A 25215-nucleotide genomic window follows, 5' to 3' on the forward strand; every position below is an offset into this window, starting at 1 on the left:
GGCGAGGAGCAAAGCCTGATCATGGGACTCTCCTCTTTTCTAAAGCAGACAGTTGATTTAATTTCGTTTTCTTCCATCACAGGTGGCTGCTCGGCTCAGTCAGTGTTGAACCAGGAAATTGAACATGCCTCCATCTTTCAATCCCCATTTCAGATTGTCTCCCCCCAGTGGAGGGAGGTCATTAAAACCTGACTATTCAAAGCAAAAAAGTTTATTTAAAAAAATCTCCATTTACACAAATATAAAAAAGACATTGTCCTGTATTAAGAGTCTTTGGCTGCAAGCTCCTCTTCCTGCTGTCATGAACCAGTCCATAATGGGGGGGGGGGTCACTGCCCTGCCCCCTGGTCACACGCTCTGTACAGAAGGGTGTAGTGGTCCTGTGTATACAACATATAGATGCCCGGCGTGGCCCCCTCGGGGAAGACGTGCTGGTTTATAGCAGGGTCTGCAGAGTCCACATACTCCACTTGGAGGGGGATGGTAAGGGCCTGGGTCAGGGCGATGATGTGGATGTGGTCACACACGGTGGTCATCGGCTCCACATGCTGGAAAACAAAAATGGTTAAAGGGACCCCCAGGCTATCAAAAATACAAAATGTAAGGCAACATAGCAGATGGAATTGGAACACAACTTCCCCATTCATCACTTCAGGCCACTAAAACCCATAGGGTGCCGTTATACCTGCCAGAGATCTGCATTTGTGTCTATCCAGTCCTGAGATTTCCACAGCTCTGCCATACAGCACAGCCCTGTCTAGCAGAGGGCGACCTGACTTCTCTCTACTGCTGTTCAGTAACTGGTCTAGTCCCTCCCCCAGCCTGTGATTGGACAGTGAAGGTGAAGCAGAAGACAATCTCATCTGTCACTCTGCGCTCTGCTGTCAGCACAGGAAATTATATATATATTATATATATATATATAATTTTTTTTTTTTTATATATATTTTTTTTGGGACAATCCTGGCTGCCCCATCTACACATAATTGCAGGTCTATTTATTTCATGTAGTTTAAATTCCATGTGTAGATGGGGCAGCCAGGTTTTGTCAAAAAATTATATATAAAAGACAAATAAACATGGCTGCCCCTATCTACAAATAAATGAAGGTCTATTTAGGTCATGTACTTTAAGGTCCAATAATAAAAGTAAAAAAATAATAAAGTTGCATAGGTAAAAAAATAGGTAAAAGTGTATTTGACAATGTAACTTTTTTTTTACTTATTATTGGACCTTAAAGCACGACCTAAATAGACCTTCAATTATTTGTAGATCGGGGCAGCCATGTTTGTCTTTTATATATAATTTTTTGACAAACCTGGCTGCCCCATCTACACATGGAATTTAAACTACATGAAACAAATAGACCTACAATTATGTGTAGATTGGGCACCCTTGTTTGTCAAAAAATATATACTTTTTTTACCTAAGGGTGCCCCATCTACACATAATTGTAGGTCTATTTGTTTCATGTAGTTTAAATTCCATGTGTAGATGGGGCAGCCAGGTTTGTATATATATATATATATATATATATATATATATATATATATATATATATATATATATATATATATATATATATATATATATAAATAAAATATACAAACATGGCTGCCCCCATCTACATAGTTGCAGGTCTATTTAAGATAAGAATAAGTTAAAAAAAAAAAAAAAGAATGAATAAGTTTAAAAAAAAAAAAGTAAAGAATTATGTATGTAAAAGAGAAAAAATAAAAAAAAGTAAAAAAAAAAAAAGTAAAAAAAAAGAAAATGTGATAAAATGTAAAAAAAAAAAATATAAGTGTAAAAAAGTAAAAAAATAATGTATTTTGACAACAAGGCTACACATAATTGCAGGTCTATTTCATGCAATTTGAATTCCATCAGTGTAACTACTTAAATACACACAAACACGGCTTCCTGTTTATTGAAACTCCCATCCAAAGCCTTGTTTAGGTAAAGTAGAGAAGGATCAGAACATCAGTCAGGGTTTTTAGTTTAGGTCTGTCCCCGTGAAGAGACTTCCCCTTACTTCCTGTGTGGTCACCAGAACAGGAAGTGAAAACAAATCTCTGCTGCAAATGGCATCACTGACAGACAATGCAAGGGACACCTGTGACATTAAAATTCTCCAACCTGTTAGAAACTGCGATGTGGGCAGTAGGGGGTCCATTTATAAAAAAAACCAAAACAAAAAAAAGCACAAATTTTAGAAACATTCATTGAAGTTGAAACAGTCTTTTCCCATAGGAAAAATGCTTGTATCATTAGCGCCATCTAGTGGTCACCATACAGTCTAGTTCTGAAATACCTCAGGAAAAACTGTACTGCATTTTGGTTACTAGATGGAGCTGAAGTAACAAGCAATCTCTAAGATGAAAATTGAACTTCACAATCAACTTGTATAAAGGATTTTTTTAAAAAAAACGACTAATTGTGGTCTCCCTCTGTTTTGTTCCCATGAAATATTCTGATTTGTAGACTTAAAGCCAATGTTTATTCTGCCAATATTGACAATTTGTCATTAAAACCGATTTCTACACCTTATTTCAGACCTAGTTGCATCTGTCTGCTTCTCTAAGCAATGCAGTCTGACCATGGCTGGTGGGAGGGGCCAGAAGGGGGGGGCTGTACATCACTTCCTGAAATCACAGCACCCTGCCTCAGTACTCCTCTACAGAGCGGCATTAGCCACTAGATGGCGCTGAGGATAATAGGAAATACACCATTTTACTGAAATGTATGCAACAATTATGTATGTAACATTTCTGGACAACACTGGAAGGAATTAATGGGGATCCTATAGACGCAGTGATTAGATTTGATAATTTCCTCCAGTGTTTTCTAAATTGTTACATTGCATTTCCTACTAAATTGTTACATTGTATTTTCTACTAAATTGTATGTCTTCACTGACTAAATGCAAGCAGTGGGAGGGGTTATGCAAATATCAAAATGCATTGATGGGCGGGTGTTAATCTGGAGTGGGTGTTCCTAGTTCTTTTTGCCTAAGCGACACCCACAGGTCATGCAGAGCCTCCATGAGTGAACTGAAATCCAAATAAGAATGGAGCCAGGGAGCAAAGCGTCAACCTATGGCCCTCCAGCTGTTGCAGAACTACAAGTCCCATCATGCCCCTGCCTTTGGAAGTCATGCTTGTAACTGTCAGCCTTGCAATGCCTCATGGGACTTTTAGTTTGGCAACTGCTGGAGGGCTGTAGTTTGACACTGATGCTGGATGCCCTCCAGCCAGGAAATGAGGCGGGGCTCTGACTTGCTGCAGCTTCTAAAGCACATGGTGAAAAGCTCAGTGTGCAGTGAAATCAGAGGAAGCCGTTACGTTTTACAGACCTGTGTGCAGAAATCGGCGATGTGAAGCCCCTCTACGAATGGCTGATAGAACTCTGCTCTGCTCCGGAGGAAGGCGGAGGTGACCAGTCTCAGGTAGTAGACGGCGTTGTCGGAAATGGCGGGGTAATTGAATGCTCTCAGGAGGGAGAGGACAGTACCGTCTTTCTCCGCTAAATCTAAAAGACTGAGAAACTGCAGAGAGGTCAGTCCGATCATCGATTTACAGAAGACAAAATACTTCCATTCACTGGATACAAAGTATTTTTATTCCCAATTATTTTACATCAAAGGCCACAAACTACTGAAACCAGAGGAGCAAAATTCTTCAGCTAAATGGTCTACAGATTGAATGCCATCCTATAAACCCCCATCTCCAACCCCTATTTAAGAGGGGTAGTGCCTCTTTATAGCCACTAGATGGCACAGTATCAGTTAAAGAGCATGCTCCTTAGCTCCATCTAGCGGCCATAATGCGGTATTTTCCCTCCTGACATTTACATGTATTTTTTCCCCCTCAATGAACAACATTTGATCTTTAGATAACAGGCTGAGAACATTCGATTTTGCCCCATTGCATTTTGATGGATTAAACTCAATACACTCCTTTCACATGGGTAGCCAAAAGGATCCACCTAATCTATCCAATCAATTTGTATCCAATCAGGCAGATACTTCCACTGTATAGTTGGAAAATCTAAAACACTATACAAAATCAGATTGTGATGTGTATGTTAACCTGTACATACAACCTGATTGTACAATATTTTAGACCCAACATAGTATGAAGGGCTGAACTCAATTGAAGTCTATGGGAGGCGATTCTTCCAACAATAGAATAAACACAAGTTTGATATTTCCCCAACGTAACCAAGCACCAATCACGACATTCAGGGGTGTAAACTCAGAATTGTGACCCACTAATGTGTGTACCCCCCCCCCGATCACCCAATGACCGATCCCAGCACCAGGGTGATGTCATCACCATGTGAGGTCATCAACGTCAAGACGAGAAAACTGCAGCATGCGTTTGGTGGCTCTGAACTACAAACAGGCCGGGGTCACCACAAGTAGTAATCCCTCATCCCGTTATAAAGCGAGAGTAGGGGGAAGGAGAGGGACAAATTCATTCTTAGTACTACCCAGAGTTCCCCTTTAAGTGGTTGTGGTTTACTCCTTGCAGTGCTGTGATTGGACGTTGTATAGCGCAGAGTCAGAGTCATGTACACTTACAATGCTGTAGCTGTGTCCGAACGCCTGTTCCTGGAATCCAACCGCCAGGAGCTCATTCCGACTCTCCATCACCCGCTCCCGGAACCTAGAGAGGAGTGCGGACAGTTTACTGATCAAAGCCCAATAACCAAACTTTATCCCAACTTTACATTGGACAGGAAAGGGTTACCTCTTTTCCACCAATTCCTCTGTTCCTGTTCTGTGGACTACAGTTTCAGACAGGAAGTGGATGAAAATCTCATCAATGAGGAAACCAATGGGAACAAAGACCTAAAACTGAGGTCCAGAGCCTGACTGCTGTATGGCAGGAGCGCCCGGATCAGGGGACTGGCTGCACAGAATTACCAATCCATGGACAGATACCAATAATTGTATTTAGCCCCAGGGTGCTACAACTGACAATGGATACACACAAATCAAAATTGTCCAGTTACAGACAGAAGTTAACTAAAAACAGTCAAATTTTCCCTGCCTGTCCTATTAGGTAAATTTTTCCTCACTTCCTGTGCCAAAAACAAGTGGTAGGAAATCTCTCCAATAAGAGTGGAAATCTTTCTGGTTGTAATTGAACCTGGTGACCCCCATAAGATGGGGACAGGAAGTAAAATCTCCCCAGTTGACGACTGATGGGTTTACCAGGTTCAATCACAACCAGAAGAGATTTCCTTCCACTTCCTCCTTGTGTCTTTGGGACAGGAAGTGAAGGGAAATTTCCCCAGCCAGTGACCCATTACCCAGTCAGTGGGTTCAATTACATTTCCTCCCCCATTACAGAGATTTTTTTCATCCCTTCCTTGGGACAGGAAATGCATCTCCCCAGTTAAAAACCATTGTCGAAAAAAAAAAAAAAAAACTACTAATGGGGGAGGAAATCTACTTAGTCATTGAGCCCCATTGGAAGATTGTGGCAATGGGGTCACCAGCTATGAAGATTTCCCTTCACTTCCTATCCAATACAAAATAATTGGAGGGGAAAAAATCCCCCCCCTAATTGCCATTGAACCTGGTGACCCCCATTGCCCCAATCTTCCAATGGTGAGATTTCCCTTCTCTTCCTGTCCCAAGGACAAGGCATAATAGGAGGGACAAATCCCCCCTAATTTTCATTAAACCTGGTGACCCCATTGGAAGATCGGGGCAATGGAGTGACCAACTGGGGAGATTTACCTTCACTTACTATCCAAAAGACAAAATCAATGGGAGGGGGGAAATCCCCACCCCACCAATGGGAGGGGGGAAATCCCCACCCCACCAATGGGAGGGGGGAAATCCCCACCCCACCAATGGGAGGGGGGAAATCCCCACCCCACCAATGGGAGGGGGGAAATCCCCACCCCAAATGGGAGGGGGGAAATCCCCACCCCAAATGGGAGGGGGGAAATCCCCACCCCACCCCAAATGGGAGGGGGGAAATCCCCACCCCACCCCAAATGGGAGGGGGGAAATCCCCACCCCACCCCAAATGGGAGGGGGGAAATCCCCACCCCACCCCAAATGGGAGGGGGGAAATCCCCACCCCACCCCAAATGGGAGGGGGGAAATCCCCACCCCACCCCAAATCGTAACAACCTGGTGACTTGCAATAAGGGAGTTACCTCTTTGAGGAGGAGATTTCTTTTATTTCCTGCCCCAAAGACACAAAGGAAGCGATCAAAAGCATTCCAATGGGAGGGAAATCCATTCATAGTCACTGAACCTGGTAAACCTAAGAAGATTGTGTCAATCGGGTCACCAGTTGGGGAAATTTCTCATCACTTCTGGTCCCCAAGACACATAGGAAGGGATACAAAGTTTCACCAATAGGAGGGGAAATCTACTCTTCATTGTCATTGAACCTGGTGACCCCATTGGATGATCCCTTTGTTTTGCTGGAACTTACTTTGAAATTTCTGGCCGTTTTCCCAGCAAGGACTCCAGATAAGAGAAGGCCAGCCCTCTGTAGAAGCAGCTTCCGTCTGCGCGCGTTTTCCGCACAGCGCCGTATGAGGACATGAGATCCTGCAAAAACAAAACCCGCTCAGTGCCCAGATTGCATAAGAAGCAACAATTGCACATTTTCCGAAATCAGAAGCCCTGGAGAGAAAGTTTCCAATGTCATAGGTCACGCAATGTTTTTGCAACTGCTTATGAAATGCATTTTTCCTAAAAATATGCAAATAAGTGCAAACAATTGTTGGGTAAAAATAAAATTGTGATGTATTGCATAAAGATACCAAAGATGCGAAGACTCGAGATCGCATGCAATTGAGAAATCTAGAATTCTTACTCCAACGGTCACGGTGATGCCACATATGGCGCAACTTCTGTTTAATAAAAACCCATGCTCACCCTATGCTGCCTGATTGAATTGGGGTTGGGGGGGGGGGGGGGAAAGACAGGTGCTTTAAACTCTTTTTTACAATTATTCTTTATATCATAAAGGGAGTTCAAAGTGGAACGTCTCTCCCAATCAACATGGATTTTAAATCCTTGTGCTGCTAGCATTAATATACATAAAAATACCTTGCTCGAAAAAATAAAAATGAAAGGAACACTTTTTAATCAGAGTATACCATCAAGTCAAAACTCCTGGGATATTGGTCTGGTCAGTTAAGTAGCAGAGGGGGTTTTTCATCAGTTTCAGCTGCTTTAGTGTTGCCCATCTAGTGCACATGTTATTTATTACTGATACAACCCCCAAAACAGGAATGGTTTTTACAGGTGGAGGCCACTGACTTTTTTCCTACTCCCCTTTTCTGACTGTTTTTCCCTAGTTTTGCATTTGGCTGGGGTCAGTGTCACTACTGGTAGTATGAAGCCATACCTGGACCCTATAGAGAGGGTCAGTGTCACTACTGGTAGTATGAAGCCATACCTGGACCCTATAGAGGGGGTCAGTGTCACTACTGGTAGCATGAGGCCATACCTGGACCCTATAGAGGGGGGTCAGTGTCACTACTGGTAGTATGAGGCCATACCTGGACCCTATAGAGGGGGGTCAGTGTCACTACTGGTAGTATGAGGCCATACCTGGACCCTATAGAGGGGGGTCAGTGTCACTACTGGTAGTATGAGGTCATACCTGGACCCTATAGAGGGGGGTCAGTGTCACCACTGGTAGCATGAGGCCATACCAGGACCCTATAGAGGGGGGTCAGTGTCACTACTCGTAGTATGAGGAGATAACTGGACCCTATAGAGGGGGTCAGTGTCACTACTGGTAGTATGAAGCCATACCTGGACCCTATAGAGGGGGTCAGTGTCACTACTGGTAGTTATGAGGCCATACCAGGACCCTATAGAGGGGGGTCAGTGTCACTACTCGTAGTATGAGGCCATACCTGGACCCTATAGAGAGGGTCAGTGTCACTACTGGTAGTATGAGGCCATACCTGGACCCTATAGAGGGGGTCAGTGTCACTACTGGTAGTTATGAGGCCATACCAGGACCCTATAGAGGGGGGTCAGTGTCACTACTCGTAGTATGAGGAGATAACTGGACCCTATAGAGGGGGTCAGTGTCACTACTGGTAGCATGAGGCCATACCTGGGCCCTATAGAGGGGGGTCAGTGTCACTACTGGTAGTATGAGGCCATACCTGGACCCTATAGAGAGGGTCAGTGTCACTACTGGTAGCATGAGGCCATACCTGGGCCCTATAGAGGGGGGTCAGTGTCACTACTGGTAGTATGAGGCCATACCTGGACCCTATAGAGAGGGTCAGTGTCACTACTGGTAGTATGAGGCCATACCTGGACCCTATAGAGGGGGGTCAGTGTCACCACTGGTAGCATGAGGCCATACCTGGACCCTATAGAGGTTGCACAGGCAGTCCAACTCCTCCAGGATGTCACACAAATACCTCCCATTCCCAGAAGGTTTGCTGTGTCTCCCAGCACAGTCTCAGGAGCATGGAGGAGATTCCAGGAGACAGGCAGTTACTCTAGGAGAGCTGGACAGGGCTGTAGAAGGTCCTTAACCCATCAGCAGGACCGGTATCTGCTGCTTTGTGCAAGGAGGAACAGGATGAGCGCTGCCAGAGCCCTACAAAATCACCTCCAGCAGCCACTGGTGTGAATGTCTGACCAATCAGACTTCATGAGGGTGGCCTGAGGGCACAACGTCCTCTAGTGGGCGCTGTGCTCACTGCCCGGCACTGTAGAGCTGGATTGGCATTTGTCATTGAACACCAGAATTGGCAGCTCCACCACTGGCACCCTGTGCTTTTCACAGATGAGTGCAGAGTTCACCCTGAGCACATGTGACAGACGTGAAAGGGTCTGGAGAAGCCGTGGAGAACGTTATGCTGCCTGTAACATCGTTCAGAATGACTGGTTGGGTGGTGGATCAGTGATGGTCTGGGGAGGCATATTCATGGAGGGACACAGACTTCTACAGGCCAGACAATGGCACCCTGACTGCCATTAGGTATCGGGATGAAATCCTTGGACCCATTGTCAGACCCTACACTGGTGCAGTGGGTCCTGGGTTCCTCCTGGTGCACAACAATGCCCGGCCTCATGTGGAGAGAGTATGCAGCCAGTTCCTGGGGGATGGAGGAATTGATACCATTGAATGGCCCCCACACTCACCTGACCTAAATCCAATAAAAACCCCTCTGGGACATTCTGTTTCTGACCATCCGACACCGCCAGGTTGCACCTCAGTCTGTTCAGGAGCTCAGTGATGCCCTGGTCCAGATCTGGGAGGAAATACCCCAGGACACCATCCGTCCTCTCATTAGGGGCATCCCCCGATGTGGTCAGACATGCATACAAGAACATGGGGACCATACAAACTACTGAGGACCATTCTGAGGTCCTGCAATGACATTTCAGTAAAATGGACTCGCCTGCTGCATTATTTTTTCACTTTGATTTTCAGGGTGTCTTTGAATTCAGCCCTCTGTAGGGGGATAATTTTCATTTCCATCAAACGTTTGGAATCCTTTCCTTCCTAACACATTACCCAGTGCATACCAGTATAGATCCCAACACATTACCCAGTCCATACCAGTATAGATCCCAACACATTACCCAGTCCATACCAGTATAGATCCCAACACATTACCCAGTCCATACCAGTATAGATCCTAACACATTACCCAGTCCATACCAGTATAGATCCTAACACATTACCCAGTCCATACCAGTATAGATCCCAACACATTACCCAGTCCATACCAGTATAGATCCCAACACATTACCCAGTCCATACCAGTATAGATCCTAACACATTACCCAGTCCATACCAGTATAGATCCTAACACATTACCCAGTCCATACCAGTATAGATCCTAACACATTACCCAGTCCATACCAGTATTGATCCTAACATTACCCAGTCCATACCAGTATAGATCCTAACACATTACCCAGTGCATACCAGTATAGATCCTAACACATTACCCAGTCCATACCAGTATAGATCCCAACACATTACCCAGTCCATACCAGTATAGATCCTAACACATTACCCAGTCCATACCAGTATAGATCCTAACACATTACCCAGTCCATACCAGTATAGATCCTAACACGTTACCCAGTCCATACCAGTATAGATCCTAACACATTACCCAGTCCATACCAGTATAGATCCTAACACATTACCCAGTCCATACCAGTATTGATCCTAACATTACCCAGTCCATACCAGTATAGATCCCAACACATTACCCAGTCCATACCAGTATAGATCCTAACACATTACCCAGTCCATACCAGTATAGATCCTAACACATTACCCAGTCCATACCAGTATTGATCCTAACATTACCCAGTCCATACCAGTATAGATCCTAACACATTACCCAGTCCATACCAGTATAGATCCCAACACATTACCCAGTCCATACCAGTATTGATCCTAACATTACCCAGTCCATACCAGTATAGATGCTAACCCATTACCCAGTCCATACCAGTATAGATCCTAACACATTACCCAGTCCATACCAGTATTGATCCTAACACATTACCCAGTCCATACCAGTATTGATCCTAACACATTACCCAGTCCATACCAGTATAGATCCTAACACATTACCCAGTCCATACCAGTATAGATCCTAACACATTACCCAGTCCATACCAGTATAGATCCTAACATTACCAGTCCATACCAGTATAGATCCTAACACATCACCCAGTCCATACCAGTATAGATCCTAACACATTACCCAGTCCATACCAGTATAGATCCTAACACATCACCCAGTCCATACCAGTATAGATCCTAACACATTACCCAGTCCATACCAGTATAGATCCTAACACATTACCCAGTCCATACCAGTATAGATCCTAACACATTACCCAGTCCATACCAGTATAGATCCTAACACATTACCCAGTCCATACCAGTATAGATCCTAACACATTACTCAGTCCATACCAGTATAGATCCTAACCCATTACCCAGTCCATACCAGTATAGATCCTAACACATTACCCAGTCCATACCAGTATAGATCCCAACACATTACCCAGTCCATACCAGTATTGATCCTAACATTACCCAGTCCATACCAGTATAGATGCTAACCCATTACCCAGTCCATACCAGTATAGATCCTAACACATTACCCAGTCCATACCAGTATAGATCCTAACACATTACCCAGTCCATACCAGTATAGATCCTAACACATTACCCAGTCCATACCAGTATTGATCCTAACACATTACCCAGTCCATACCAGTATAGATCCTAACACATTACCAGTCCATACCAGTATAGATCCTAACACATCACCCAGTCCATACCAGTATAGATCCTAACACATCACCCAGTCCATACCAGTATAGATCCTAACACATTACCCAGTCCATACCAGTATAGATCCTAACACATTACCCAGTCCATACCAGTATTGATCCTAACACATTACCCAGTCCATACCAGTATAGATCCTAACACATTACTCAGTCCATACCAGTATAGATCCTAACCCATTACCCAGTCCATACCAGTATAGATCCTAACACATTACCCAGTCCATACCAGTATAGATCCCAACACATTACCCAGTCCATACCAGTATTGATCCTAACATTACCCAGTCCATACCAGTATAGATGCTAACCCATTACCCAGTCCATACCAGTATAGATCCTAACACATTACCCAGTCCATACCAGTATAGATCCTAACACATTACCCAGTCCATACCAGTATTGATCCTAACACATTACCCAGTCCATACCAGTATAGATCCTAACACATTACCAGTCCATACCAGTATAGATCCTAACACATCACCCAGTCCATACCAGTATAGATCCTAACACATCACCCAGTCCATACCAGTATAGATCCTAACACATTACCCAGTCCATACCAGTATAGATATCTAGAATTATATTTTTCTCCATTGAGATCTGATGCGTTTTTCATTTTGTGAGCAGTGTATATTATATTTCCATTATTTTAACTTTTTTACATTTCAGGGAGTTTGCATTAAATATTAAAAATTAATTAAATGTGGATTGTTCTCAGATACAGTAAAGATCTGCTTTAAATATTTGGGCAGGTGACCGGTCCTCTTTATGGAGACATCAGGAGACAGACCCCCCCGATGTCTCCCTTGCAGCTAAGCAATCACAGATCAGATTTGATTAGCTGCATCATAGCTACAGCTGTGACCCAGAAGTGTTCTATATTTATCAGTTTGGGGTCACTGTAGCAATGACGCAGCTAATCAAATCTGATCTGTGCTTGGTTAGCTGCAGGGCAAGACAGAGGGGGAATAAATAAAACACAAGGTTAACATATGTTCCGTAATCTGATTGTTCTGCTTGTAGGAGCCGTTTACCACAACCCTGTGCCTCCCTAATCCCCCCCCCCCCAGAGGGGCAGGAGAGTCTGGGGACCACACTGGGGGATGGGCACACCAAAAAATTGATTTAGAGCCGCCCTGATCACTTTTATCTGAACCCCCATCACTGGCTGCACAAATCAATACTGAGCCCACTGCCGCTCTGAACCTGCTTAACCCCTTGTATACTGCGCTTTTATATACGCGTTTGTAGGGGTTACAGGAACCCTCGCTGTGCAGGGGCCGCCATTCCTGACAACCTTCTAAACATGTGACCCCCCAACCCTCCAATATACCCCAAAAGACAAGGACTTCACTGAAGAGTGGGTGAGTTGGGGGCCAGCAATAGAAATACCAGCCAAGTCATTGCTGACAGCCAGGCGCTCAGCATTTCCAGAGGAGGTCCCCCCAATGGAGGCCCCAGATTTATAGTGACCTCCAGTCATTGGAATGAGGATATCGGCTTCTCTGATTGGTTACCTTCAGTTTGCTGTGGTACAGCGGCTCATTGGCGTGTTCTTCCACGAATGAAGACATGTCGATCTTCTCAGACACCAGATCAAAGTAATCGTCACCCTGAAAAGCAAACGAACCAATCAGAACGCAGCTCGGTCCAAGGAGCAACTAGACATGGACATCAGGCTGTGGGTTGTGCCTATTAATGACCATGAGGGTCACCATATTCGGGGGGGGGGGGGATTCATTTTCTTAGATTTCACTGCACACAGCTTCTCACAATGTGCATTAGAAGCTGCAGGAACTCCGAGCTCCCCCTCATTTCCTGGCTGGAGGACATCCAGCATCATCTAGCTCACGTGTCAAACACAAGGCCCGTGAGCCGAATCTGGCCCTCCAGGCCATTGCATGCAGCCCTTGCACCTCTCCTGCAGCCTCACCTCAAACCCCACCTCGTCTCAGCAGGCGGCAGCAGAGAGGAGGAAAGAACTCCTACAGATTCTGTGCAGTTGCAGCCCTCACCTATTGGACGTTGCATCTCAAAGAACATAAAATTCAGGGCTTGGGGAAATGAATATCACTGACACACCTGTACAGGTTAAACTGGATGGTCTGTTGTCTTTATTCAACCTTTACTATGCAGCCTCCCCTGGTCTTAGCAATTGGTGAAATCCAACCTTCTCTCCTCTGGTCCTCCTCCAGACTCTGCACTGCTTCCAAGCTCTGCCCCCCAGCTTCTTCCCAGCAGCAGCACCAGGTAAGGGGGGTGCACTGATGTAAGAGGGGGGGGTGTGGGGGAGTTTGATTTCTGATGCAAGAGGGAGTGAGGTGCTCTGGACATCTAGTCTAACAGATACAACCAGCCCTTGAGGGCGACCATAATGCTGATGCAGCCCACAATGAAATTGAATTGGGACACCCCTGATCTAGCCCTTTCCACCCCGACATCCCTGGCCCCGCCCCTTTCATTTATTAGAGGTCATTCTTTTCCATTATGGAGGCTCAGAATTACCTATGCCTAGGAACACCCCCACTCCTCCAGACTGAACTCCCACCCAGAACACCCCCACTCCTCCAGACTGACCTCCACCCAGAACACCCCCACTCCCAGACTAATTCTACCCAGAACGCCCCACTCCTCCAGACTGACCTCCACCCAGAACACCCCCACTCCCAGACTAATTCTACCCAGAACGCCCCACTCCTCCAGACTGAACTCCACCCAGAACACCCCCACTCCTCCAGACTGACCTCCACCCAGAACGCCCCACTCCTCCAGACTGACCTCCACCCAGAACGCCCCCCACTCCTCCAGACTGACCTCCACCCAGAACACCCCCACTCCCAGACTAATTCTACCCAGAACGCCCCACTCCTCCAGACTGAACTCCACCCAGAACACCCCCACTCCTCCAGACTGACCTCCACCCAGAACGCCCCACTCCTCCAGACTGACCTCCACCCAGAACGCCCCCCACTCCTCCAGACTGACCTCCACCCAGAACACCCCCCACTCCTCCAGACTGACCTCCACCCAGAACACCCCCACTCCTCCAGACTGACCTCCACCCAGAACACCCCCACTCCTCCAGACTGACCACCACCCATAACACCCCCACTCCTCCAGACTGACCTCCACCCAGAACACCCCCACTCCTCCAGACTGACCTCCACCGAGAACACCCCCACTCCTCCAGACTGACCACCACCCAGAACACCCCCACTCCTCCAGACTGACCTCCACACAGAACACCCCCACTCCTCCAGACTGACCACCACCCATAACACCCCCACTCCTCCAGACTGACCTCCACCCAGAACACCCCCACTCCTCCAGACTGACCTCCACCGAGAACACCCCCACTCCTCCAGACTGACCACCACCCAGAACACCCCCACTCCTCCAGACTGACCTCCACACAGAACACCCCCACTCCTCCAGACTGTTCACCCAGAACACCCCCACTCCTCCAGACTGACCTCCACCGAGAACACCCCCACTCCTCCAGACTGACCACCACCCAGAACACCCCCACTCCTCCAGACTGACCTCCACACAGAACACCCCCACTCCTCCAGACTGACCTCCACCCAGAACATCCCCCACTCCTCCAGACTGACCTCCACCCAGCAAGGCATTGCCATCCACGCATCCTAAGAACGGAGCTCTAATTTCTAAGCCTTTGTTTCTCATTTTTAGGGACTCGTTAAGGACTGGAATAGTACCGGTGGATTGGCGTAGGGACAATGTGGTGCCGATATATAAAAAGGGATCAAAGTCTTTGCCAAGTAACTATAAACCTGTCAGTGTAACTTCTATAGTCAAGATATTGGAGAGTTTAACCACTTGCTGACTGCCACACGACTATACACTGCGGCAGTCAGCCCCCTACAGGCAAAGTGACGTACCGGCAGAGGCGCAACTAGAACCTTCAGGGCCCCGGTGCAAGAAACCATGAAGGGCCCCCTGGACCCCTGGCCGGGGCCCTTCCCTTCAAGCCTGGGGCTCTTCCCACTGATCCTGGGACCCTTTCACAAGTTCTGCAGTGGGCCCCCTTCCTGCCATCTTGGGGCCTCCCCAGGGTGGTGGAATGCCAGGGCCCGGTTGCAAGTGTGACCTTTGTGATCCTGGAAGTTCACCCACTGGTGTCAGTAGTTTTTATTTTTTATAATTTTTTTTTTATTTTTTTACAATGTGACTGACTATGACTCTGTCCATTCAGAAAAGGAAGGAGCTGGTAAATTACATATTTACTGACCCCTTCCTGGTTCTCTATTGTGACACATCCCCTGCAGCAGCCGGCAGGAGAGGGGGGGGGGAGCACAGTGGGGGGGGGGGGCCAGGGGAGCACACAGGGGCCCAGAGACAGCAGAACACAAGTGAACTGGATAGGAGGGGCGGCGGGGGCAGCATACAGAAGAACCAATCTCCTCTATTTTGCTCCTACAGCTACAGGAAGTAAAAGGAGGACAGTGATTTCTCTACATGCCCCCACCCCCTCCTATCCAGGGGTTGAAAGGAAGCCGCACAGGCCCCCTACAGCATGGGGCTCGGTTGCAATTGCAACCCTTGCAACCCCTGTAGTTACGCCCCTGCGTACTGGTATCCTGCCTCTCTGCCATCACCGTGAGTGACCGGTGGCTCCGATGGCCGCCGGTAAACACAACCGTCTGTCATTATCCCCTAGATAAGGGGTGGGGAACCTACGTCCCGGGGGCCGTATGCGGCCCTCAAAATCATTTGGTCCGGCCCCCCGTGCAGCTGACTCTGTTTCTCAGCTGATCTGTCAGAACGGAGCCAATGTTTCCTGTATAGTTCCGGCTCCATTCTGACAGTCTGAGTGAGTCACAGGCAGAGTGATATCAAATGCACTCCGCCTGTGACCAATACAGGAAACATCACCTCTTCCTCCAGGGCGGCCCCACTGCTAGCCAGCATTTCCCGCCAGCAGCAGACACAGCAGTACCAGCCAGAGCCAGCATTACCCACAGTGGTACCAGCCAGAGCAAGCAGTACCCACAGCAGAACCAGCCAGAGCCAGCAGTACCCACAGCAGAACCAGTAGTACCCACAGCAGAACCAGCCAGAGCCAGCAGTACCCACAGCAGAACCAGTAGTACCCACAGCAGTACCATCCAGAGTCAGCAGTACCCACAACAGTACCAGCCAGCAGTACCCACAGCAATACCAGCCAGCAGTACCCACAGCAATACCAGCCAGCAGTACCAGCCTGAGCCAGCAGTACCAGCCAGCAGTACCCACAGCACAGTACCAGCCAGCAGTACCAGCCTGAGCCAGCAGTACCCAAGGCAGTACCTACAGCACAGTACCAGCCTGAATCAGCAATACCCACAGCAGTGCCAGCCTGAGCCAGCAGTACCCACAGCACAGTACAAGCCAGAAGTACCATCCTGAGCCAGCAGTACCCACAGCAGTACCAGCCAGCTGTACCCACCAGCAGTTCTTTTCTTTTCTTACCACCACAAAGTCGACTGCGCTCTAGACTGACCGACGCAAACCTGGAAAACCAGTTGCGAGTAGCAACATCATCAATACCAGCCAACATCACACACCTCACCAAAGAGAAGCATCACATTAGGGGTGAGTTAATTAAATTTTTGACCAAATATAACAGGCACATTTTTAAGTTGATAATTTTGTACGGCCCCCGAATGATTTTATAAATACCCAAATGGCCCTTAGCAGAAAAAAGGTTCCCCACCCCTGATCTAGATCATCAGAGGCAAGCAAAAAAAAAAAAAAAGATCGCCGCCATTATTAGTTAAGAAAAATCAAATAATGACAAATCTTTTGCGCAAACCAATCAAAATAAGCTTATTGTGATTTTTTTTTTTTACCAAAAATATGTAGCATTGCTTTTTAAAAAAGTCCTGGATTCTTTCCTAGGTGTACATAATATAACCGGGTACTAATATTTATAGGTAAAGTTGATCCAGGGAATATCCGGTTGCCTCTCGGGGAATCCGGAAGGAATTTCTCCCCCTGCTGTAGTAAATTGGATCAGGCTTTGCTGGGGGTTTTTCGCCTTCCTCTATAGGACTGTATATGGGATGTGATTTTTTTTCACTTTTATTAGATAAACTCGATGGACTCATGCATAAAATGACAGTCAGGTTGTAAAAAGACAACTCCTCCCACTGCTTACATCAGGACTGAGGGCTCATGAGTGGGCTGGCTATTGGGAGGAGTTACACAAATATTAAAATGCCTAATGCAATCAGCTTCTGCCAACGGCTGTACATACAGAGTTGCTGAAAGACTTAAGCGAACTATAAAACATTTGTTGGTCGAATGTCAAAAAATCGTCCAGGCTGCACAAATTCTCTATTCTTTATACGACTATAACAGCTCCTTTTAGTGGCCAAAATGCAGTAAATTTTCTGGAAATCCATCCCCATTTTGGTCACTAGATGGAGCTGATCATAGAAAAATCAATATTAGAAAAAGGGACATTCGTGCAGCCCAGGCAAATGCTTGTGACATTCGTCCAACAAATGTTGGATAAATAGAACCCCTAAGAATCTGTACTTGCACAGTTCACTCTTCCAGAGCACACGAGACTCCATTCACAAAGCTTAAAGGCCCATGCAATCCAATGGTCCCAATGCCACGAAGTCAGTTCCCACCATCATGCCGCAGTGGTGGGCACTGAAGAACGGCATGCACTCCAAAAACACTGCAACCAATCACAGGGCGACCAATAGAACCAGATCAAATGTCATTGTGACTTTTCAATAAAGTTTTATGGCCAGCTGCCTTCCAGCGTGTGCCGATAATGTGAATGGGTCCCTTATAAGGAACTGGATTTTCAGCCATGCGACTCATTTCACAACCCCAAAAACCTTTACAGGCCCCAATCAGCAACGCATTTCAGAAAGGAGTGTTGGGGATTATAGAATTTGGGGGGGGGAGGGGGGGACATCAGATCCACTGACTCTGCAGGAGGCTATTTAGCAACTCTGCACTAAGGAAATCCTGTCGCCAGTTCCCTCATTGTCCAGCAATTTGTAGCTCAGCGATGAGATTTTAAACAGTCGCCCTTCATGCATCTCTATGGCCAGCAAATGCTGTGGGAGAACCAATCAAAACTTGTGACGACAAATCGCAAGCAGTCTTGGTGGGGTGCATACAGCTGCAGGCAGAGCACCCTATACATAGCAATGGGGGACTGAAGCGTTGTCACAAAGTCCGCAGCCATAAAAATCATCCGCAGGTGGTCACTGAATGTCCAATTATATGTGAGCAAACGGATGAGGGCCCCACCCACCCCTCATTGCTTTGTATAGGGCAGTGATGGTCAACTGACATGGGGGCCTCAAGGGGCAGACTAAAAATTCAATTAGTCAGAGGCCACAGGGGCACGCTACAGGAGACGGCCAGAGGCCGCAGACATAGTACAGGAGACGGTCAGAGACTGCAGACATAGTACAGGAGACGGTCAGAGACTGCAGACATAGTACAGGAGACGGTCAGAGACTGCAGACATAGTACAGGAGACGAGACTGCAGACATAGTACAGGAGACGAGACTGCAGACATAGTACAGGAGACGAGACTGCAGACATAGTACAGGAGACGAGACTGCAGACATAGTACAGGAGACGGTCAGAGACTGCAGACAGTACAGGAGACGGTCAGAGACTGCAGACATAGTACAGGAGACGGTCAGAGACTGCAGACAGTACAGGAGACGGTCAGAGACTGCAGACATAGTACAGGAGACGGTCAGAGACTGCAGACATAGTACAGGAGACGGTCAGAGACTGCAGACAGTACAGGAGACGGTCAGAGACTGCAGACAGTACAGGAGACGGTCAGAGACTGCAGACAGTACAGGAGACGGTCAGAGACTGCAGACAGTACAGGAGACGGTCAGAGACTGCAGACATAGTACAGGAGACAGTCAGAGACTGCAGACATAGTACAGGAGACGGTCAGAGACTGCAGACAGTACAGGAGACGGTCAGAGACTGCAGACATAGTACAGGAGACAGTCAGAGACTGCAGACAGTACAGGAGATGGTCAGAGACTGCAGACATAGTACAGGAGACGGTCAGAGACTGCAGACATAGTACAGGAGACGGTCAGAGACTGCAGACATAGTACAGGAGACGAGACTGCAGACATAGTACAGGAGACGAGACTGCAGACATAGTACAGGAGACGAGACTGCAGACATAGTACAGGAGACGAGACTGCAGACAGTACAGGAGACGGTCAGAGACTGCAGACATAGTACAGGAGACGGTCAGAGACTGCAGACATAGTACAGGAGACGGTCAGAGACTGCAGACATAGTACAGGAGACGGTCAGAGACTGCAGACATAGTACAGGAGACGGTCAGAGACTGCAGACATAGTACAGGAGACGGTCAGAGACTGCAGACAGTACAGGAGACGGTCAGAGACTGCAGACATAGTACAGGAGACGGTCAGAGACTGCAGACATAGTACAGGAGACGGTCAGAGACTGCAGACATAGTACAGGAGACGGTCAGAGACTGCAGACATAGTACAGGAGACGGTCAGAGACTGCAGACATAGTACAGGAGACGGTCAGAGACTGCAGACAGTACAGGAGACGGTCAGAGACTGCAGACATGGTACAGGAGACGGTCAGAGACTGCAGACATGGTACAGGAGACGGTCAGAGACTGCAGACATGGTACAGGAGACGGTCAGAGACTGCAGACAGAGTACAGGAGACGGTCAGAGACTGCAGACATAGTACAGGAGACGGTCAGAGACTGCAGACATAGTACAGGAGACGGTCAGAGACTGCAGACATAGTACAGGAGACGGTCAGAGACTGCAGACAGTACAGGAGACGGTCAGAGACTGCAGACAGTACAGGAGACGGTCAGAGACTGCAGACAGTACAGGAGACGGTCAGAGACTGCAGACAGTACAGGAGACGGTCAGAGACTGCAGACATAGTACAGGAGACGGTCAGAGACTGCAGACATAGTACAGGAGACGGTCAGAGACTGCAGACATAGTACAGGAGACGGTCAGAGACTGCAGACATAGTACAGGAGACGGTCAGAGACTGCAGACATAGTACAGGAGACAGTCAGAGACTGCAGACAGTACAGGAGATGGTCAGAGACTGCAGACATAGTACAGGAAACGATCAGAGACTGCACATACTATAGGAGTTGTTGGAGATTGGGGAGAAGCTTCAGCAGACAGACTGGAGAGATATTACACAGGACTGTTAGAGATCACAGCTATCTCTGTGCAATATGGAAATACAGATTTGTGTCTGGAGGGGCTCTGAGGGCCACACAAAGTTCCAAGGGGCCACACGCAGCCCCTGGCCGGCTCGCAGGGCTCTAACACTCAGCTTGAACCCTTTGCACACAGCAGATGGAGGCTCAGCACACATTGCAGCGTCTCCCCCACTCACCATGATCCCAGCTTGCACTGACAGCACTCAGCCCTTCCTGGCCACACCTATTTATACAAACCCCGCCCACTCAGCTGCACAGCATTGTGTTGGTGACATAGCTATGTGGGCGGGGCCTAGGGGATCAGTTTCAGTTTCTGCCATAGTGAGGATTTGCAGTCATTGCTTCACATAAATCCTGATTCCAAATATTCCGCTTATTTATAAAGAGGCTGCCAATCGCTGAGCTCAGCTTCTGAAAATGCCAGTCGCCTGGCTGCACTTCAGTATATCCTAAGAGGGTAGTGTGCCAATCAGAGCCTTCACCTCCACTTTCCTGATCCAGGTCAGTGAAAGCAGAGAGCCAGGCACAAAGCATTTTTAGAAGGCAGCCTGTCACTCCGGATTTCCTTTAACCACTTTACCACCGGAGGATTTTCCTGCTTTACGTCCAGGCCACTTTTTTCAATTGCGCAACTTTAACTGACAATGGCGCGGTCATGCAACGCCGTACCCAAACAAAATTTACGTCCTTTGTTCCCCACAATCAGAGCTTTCTTTTGGTGGTATTTGATCATCTCTGCGCTTTTCATTTTTTGCGATATTAATAAAAAAAGAGCGAAAATTTTGCGAAAAAATTGACATTTTCTACTTTGACAGTTAAAAAATATCCAATATATTCAATTTTTGTCATATATTTAGGCCAAAATGTATTTAGCTACATGTCTTTGACAAAAAAATTCTCAATGAGCGTATTTTTAACCGCTTTAAGACTGGAAGATTTTACCCCATTCCTGACCAGGCTATATTTCGCGATTCGGCTCTGTGTTACTTTAACGGACAATTGTGCGGTCGTGCAACGCTGTACCCAAATAAAATTTATGTCCTTTTTTTCCCCCACAAACAGAGCTTTCTTTTTGGTGGCATTTGATCACCTGTGCGATTTTTAATTTTTGAAAAAAAGAGCGACAATTTTGAAAAAAAAAAAATCAATATTTCTTACATTCTGTTATATAACATTCCCAAAAAAATTGAAAAATCAAAATTTTTTAACATTTTAGGCCAATTTGTTTTCTGCTTCATATTTTTGGTAAAAAAAAATCACAATAAGCGTATTTTGATTGGTTTGCGCAAAAGTTATTGCGTTTACTAACTAAGGGAAAGATTTGTCATTTTTATTGTTTATTTTTTTTTACTAGTAATGGCGGCGATCTGCGATTTTTTTGCGGGACTGCGACATTGCGGCGGACAGATCGGACCGCTAACTGACATTTTTGACACTTTTGGGGGGACCAGTGACATTACTGCAGTAATCAGTGCTATAAATATGCACTGTCACTGTACTTATGACACTGTCAGGGAAGGGATTAACTTTATTGGTGATCAAGGGGTTAAATGTATGCCTGGTGCTTACTGACGTGTGTGGGGGGAGGGGGTTGTGTGACACAGACACAGATCACAGGTACAGCTATGCTGAATCCTGCAAACTGTCCCTGCCTGTCACAGAGGAGATCCGCCTGCTTTGTTTACACAAGTGGGCGGATTTCCTCACTCTGTCCCGACGATCGGGGAAGAGCGGCGGTGATCACCGCCTATCCTCCCCTGGCCCGACTCCCGCTATGACTGAATACAGGTGACATGCAAGTGACAAGCTGCATCTGGTGGCAGGTGACGTGGCAAGTGACAATCTGCATCTGGTGGCAGGTGACATGCAAATGACAAGCTGCATCTGGTGGCAGGCGACGTGCAAGTGACAGTCTGCTTCTGGTGGCAGGCGATGTGGCAAGTGACAGTCTGCATCTGGTGGCAGGCGACGTGCAAGTGACAGTCTGCATCTGGTGGCAGGTGACATGCAAATGACAAGCTGCATCTGGTGGCAGGCGACGTGCAAGTGACAGTCTGCATCTGGTGGCAGGTGACGTGGCAAGTGACAATCTGCATCTGGTGGCAGGTGACGTGGCAAGTGACAATCTGCATCTGGTGGCAGGCGACGTGGCAAGTGACAATCTGCATCTGGTGGCATGCGACGTGCAAGTGACAGTCTGCTTCAGGTGGCAGGCGACGTGGCAAGTGACAAGCTGCATCTGGTGGCCGGCGACATGCAAATGACAAGCTGCATCTGGTGGCAGGTGACGTGGCAAGTGACAAGCTGCATCTGGTGGCAGGTGACGTGGCAAGTGACAATCTGCATCTGGTGGCAGGTGACGTGGCAAGTGACAATCTGCATCTGGTGGCAGGCGACGTGGCAAGTGACAATCTGCATCTGGTGGCAGGTCACATACAAGTGACAAGCTGCATCTGGTGGCAGGCGACGTGCAAGTGACAGTCTGCATCTGGTGGCCGGCGACATGCAAATGACAAGCTGCATCTGGTGGCAGGCGACGTGCAAGTGACAAGCTGCATCTGTTGCCAGGTGACATGCAAGTAACAAGCTGCATCTGATGGCAGGCGATGTGGCAAGTGACAATCTGCATCTGGTGGCAGGTCACATACAAGTGACAAGCTGCATCTGGTGGCATCCTGACCTGCATCTGCCTCTGCATCTGACCTGTCTGCATCCTGACAATGAAATTGTTTATACTAATACTACACTTAGGTGGCGCTTCCTGTCTTTCCCTCCTTCCACCCAACACTATGCTGTCTCTTGATCTCCACTCTGCTGTACACATGGCTGGCAGGTAGGGAGGACTACCTATTACCTTAACATTTTCACTTTGCACTTTAATTTCTTCAATAAAGTGATTTTATATTTGAGCACTCTTCATTATTGATCATTGCACTTCCATTGACTCACAACATCAAACCCGCATATACTGAGTATCAGGTGGGTGGCACTGTGAGATATACCTACCTATTTCACTATTAATTATTGGCACTTTATATCACTCTATATGATGACTCTGCGATTTTGAGCCATGTTTATAGGTAGCGCCTGTACCAGCCTCCACGCACATTTTATTCAGGAGTGTGTAACACAGGGAGTGCAGGGGTCAGGAGTGTGTAAGGCAGAAAACGCAGGGGACAGGAGTGTGTAAGGCAGAAAACGCAGGGGACAGGAGTGTGTAGCACAGAAAGCGCAGGGGTCAGGAGTGTGTAATGCAGAGAGTGCAGGGGTCAGGAGTGTGTAACACAGGGAATGCAGGGGTCAGGAGTAACACAGAGAGTGCAGGGATAAGGAGTGTGAAATGCAGGGAGTGCAGGGATAAGGAGTGTGAAATGCAGGGATAAGGAGTGTGTAATGCAGGGAGTGCAGGGATAAGGAGTGTGAAATGCAGGGAGTGCAGGGATAAGGAGTGTGTAATGCAGGGAGTGCAGGGATAAGGAGTGTTAAATGCAGGGAGTGCAGGGATAAGGAGTGTGTAATGCAGGGAGTGCAGGGATAAGGAGTGTTAAATGCAGGGAGTGCAGGGATAAGGAGTGTGAAATGCAGGGAGTGCAGGGATAAGGAGTGTGAAATGCAGGGAGTGCAGGGATAAGGAGTGTGTAATGCAGGGAGTGCAGGGATAAGGAGTGTGAAATGCAGGGAGTGCAGGGATAAGGAGTGTGTAATGCAGGGAGTGCAGGGATAAGGAGTGTTAAATGCAGGGAGTGCAGGGATAAGGAATATGTAATGCAGAGTGTGCAAGGGTGAGAAGTGTGTAACACAGAGAGTACAGGGGTCAGGAGTGTGTATTACACTGGGTGCAGGGGGCCAGGATTGTGTAAGGCAGAGAATGCAGGGGTCAGGAGTGTGCAATACACAGGGTGCAGAGGCCAGGATTGCGAAATGCGGAGAATGCAGGGGTCAGGAGTGTGTGACGCAGAGAATGCAGGGGTCAGGAGTGTGTATTACACAGGGTGCAGAGGCCAGGATTGCGAAATGCGGAGAATGCAGGGGTCAGGAGTGTGTGACGCAGAGAATGCCGGGGTCAGGAGTGTGTGACGCCGAGGATGCAGGGGTCAGGAGTGTGTGACGCAGAACATACAGGGGTCAGGAGTGCATAACACAGAGGGTGCAGGGGTCAGGAGTGCGTAACACAGCACAGGGGTCAGGAGTGCATAACAGGGAATGCAGGGGTCGGGAGTGTGTAACGCAGGGAGTGCAGGGGTCAGGAGTGTGTGACGCAGGGAGTGCAGGGGTCAGGAGTGTATGGAGATTTGTATAGAGGTCTGTATGGAGGTTGAATGGAAATTTTTATGGAGGTCTGTAAGAAGATTTGTATGGAGGTCTGTTGTGGAGGTCTGTATTAGGATTTGTATGGAGGTATGGAGGTCTCTATGGAGGTCTGTTGTGGAGGTCTGTATTAGGATTTGTATGGAGGTCAGTATGGAGATTTGTATGGAGGTCTGTATTAGGATTTGTATGGAGGTCTGTATGGAGGTCTGTATGGAGGTCTGTATGGAGGTCTGTTGTGGAGGTCTGTATTAGGATTTGTATGGAGGTCTGTATTAGGATTTGTATGGAGGTCAGGGTTTTATTTTCAGC

The 25215-nt window shown here is 47.4% G+C and overlaps 1 protein-coding gene across 1 annotated transcript; it reads right to left on the bottom strand.

Annotated features, from left to right (window-relative positions):
• Nucleotides 1-329: 329 nt before the first annotated feature.
• OTUB2 (OTU deubiquitinase, ubiquitin aldehyde binding 2) lies at nt 330-20780 on the bottom strand (the record flags this gene model as incomplete). Its single annotated transcript, XM_082275786.1, has 6 exons — nt 20772-20780; nt 12865-12960; nt 6465-6583; nt 4586-4670; nt 3356-3547; nt 330-548 (listed from the first exon to the last, which is right to left on the bottom strand). The coding sequence occupies exons 1-6, from the start codon at nt 20772-20774 to the stop codon at nt 330-332; spliced, it is 714 nt and encodes a 237-aa protein (XP_082131912.1). The 5' UTR covers nt 20775-20780.
• Between the last annotated feature and the right edge of the window lie 4435 nt (nt 20781-25215).

This window comes from Pelophylax lessonae, assembly GCF_965119305.1.
Source record: "Pelophylax lessonae genome assembly, chromosome: 13".
Classification (NCBI taxonomy): domain Eukaryota; kingdom Metazoa; phylum Chordata; class Amphibia; order Anura; family Ranidae; genus Pelophylax; species Pelophylax lessonae.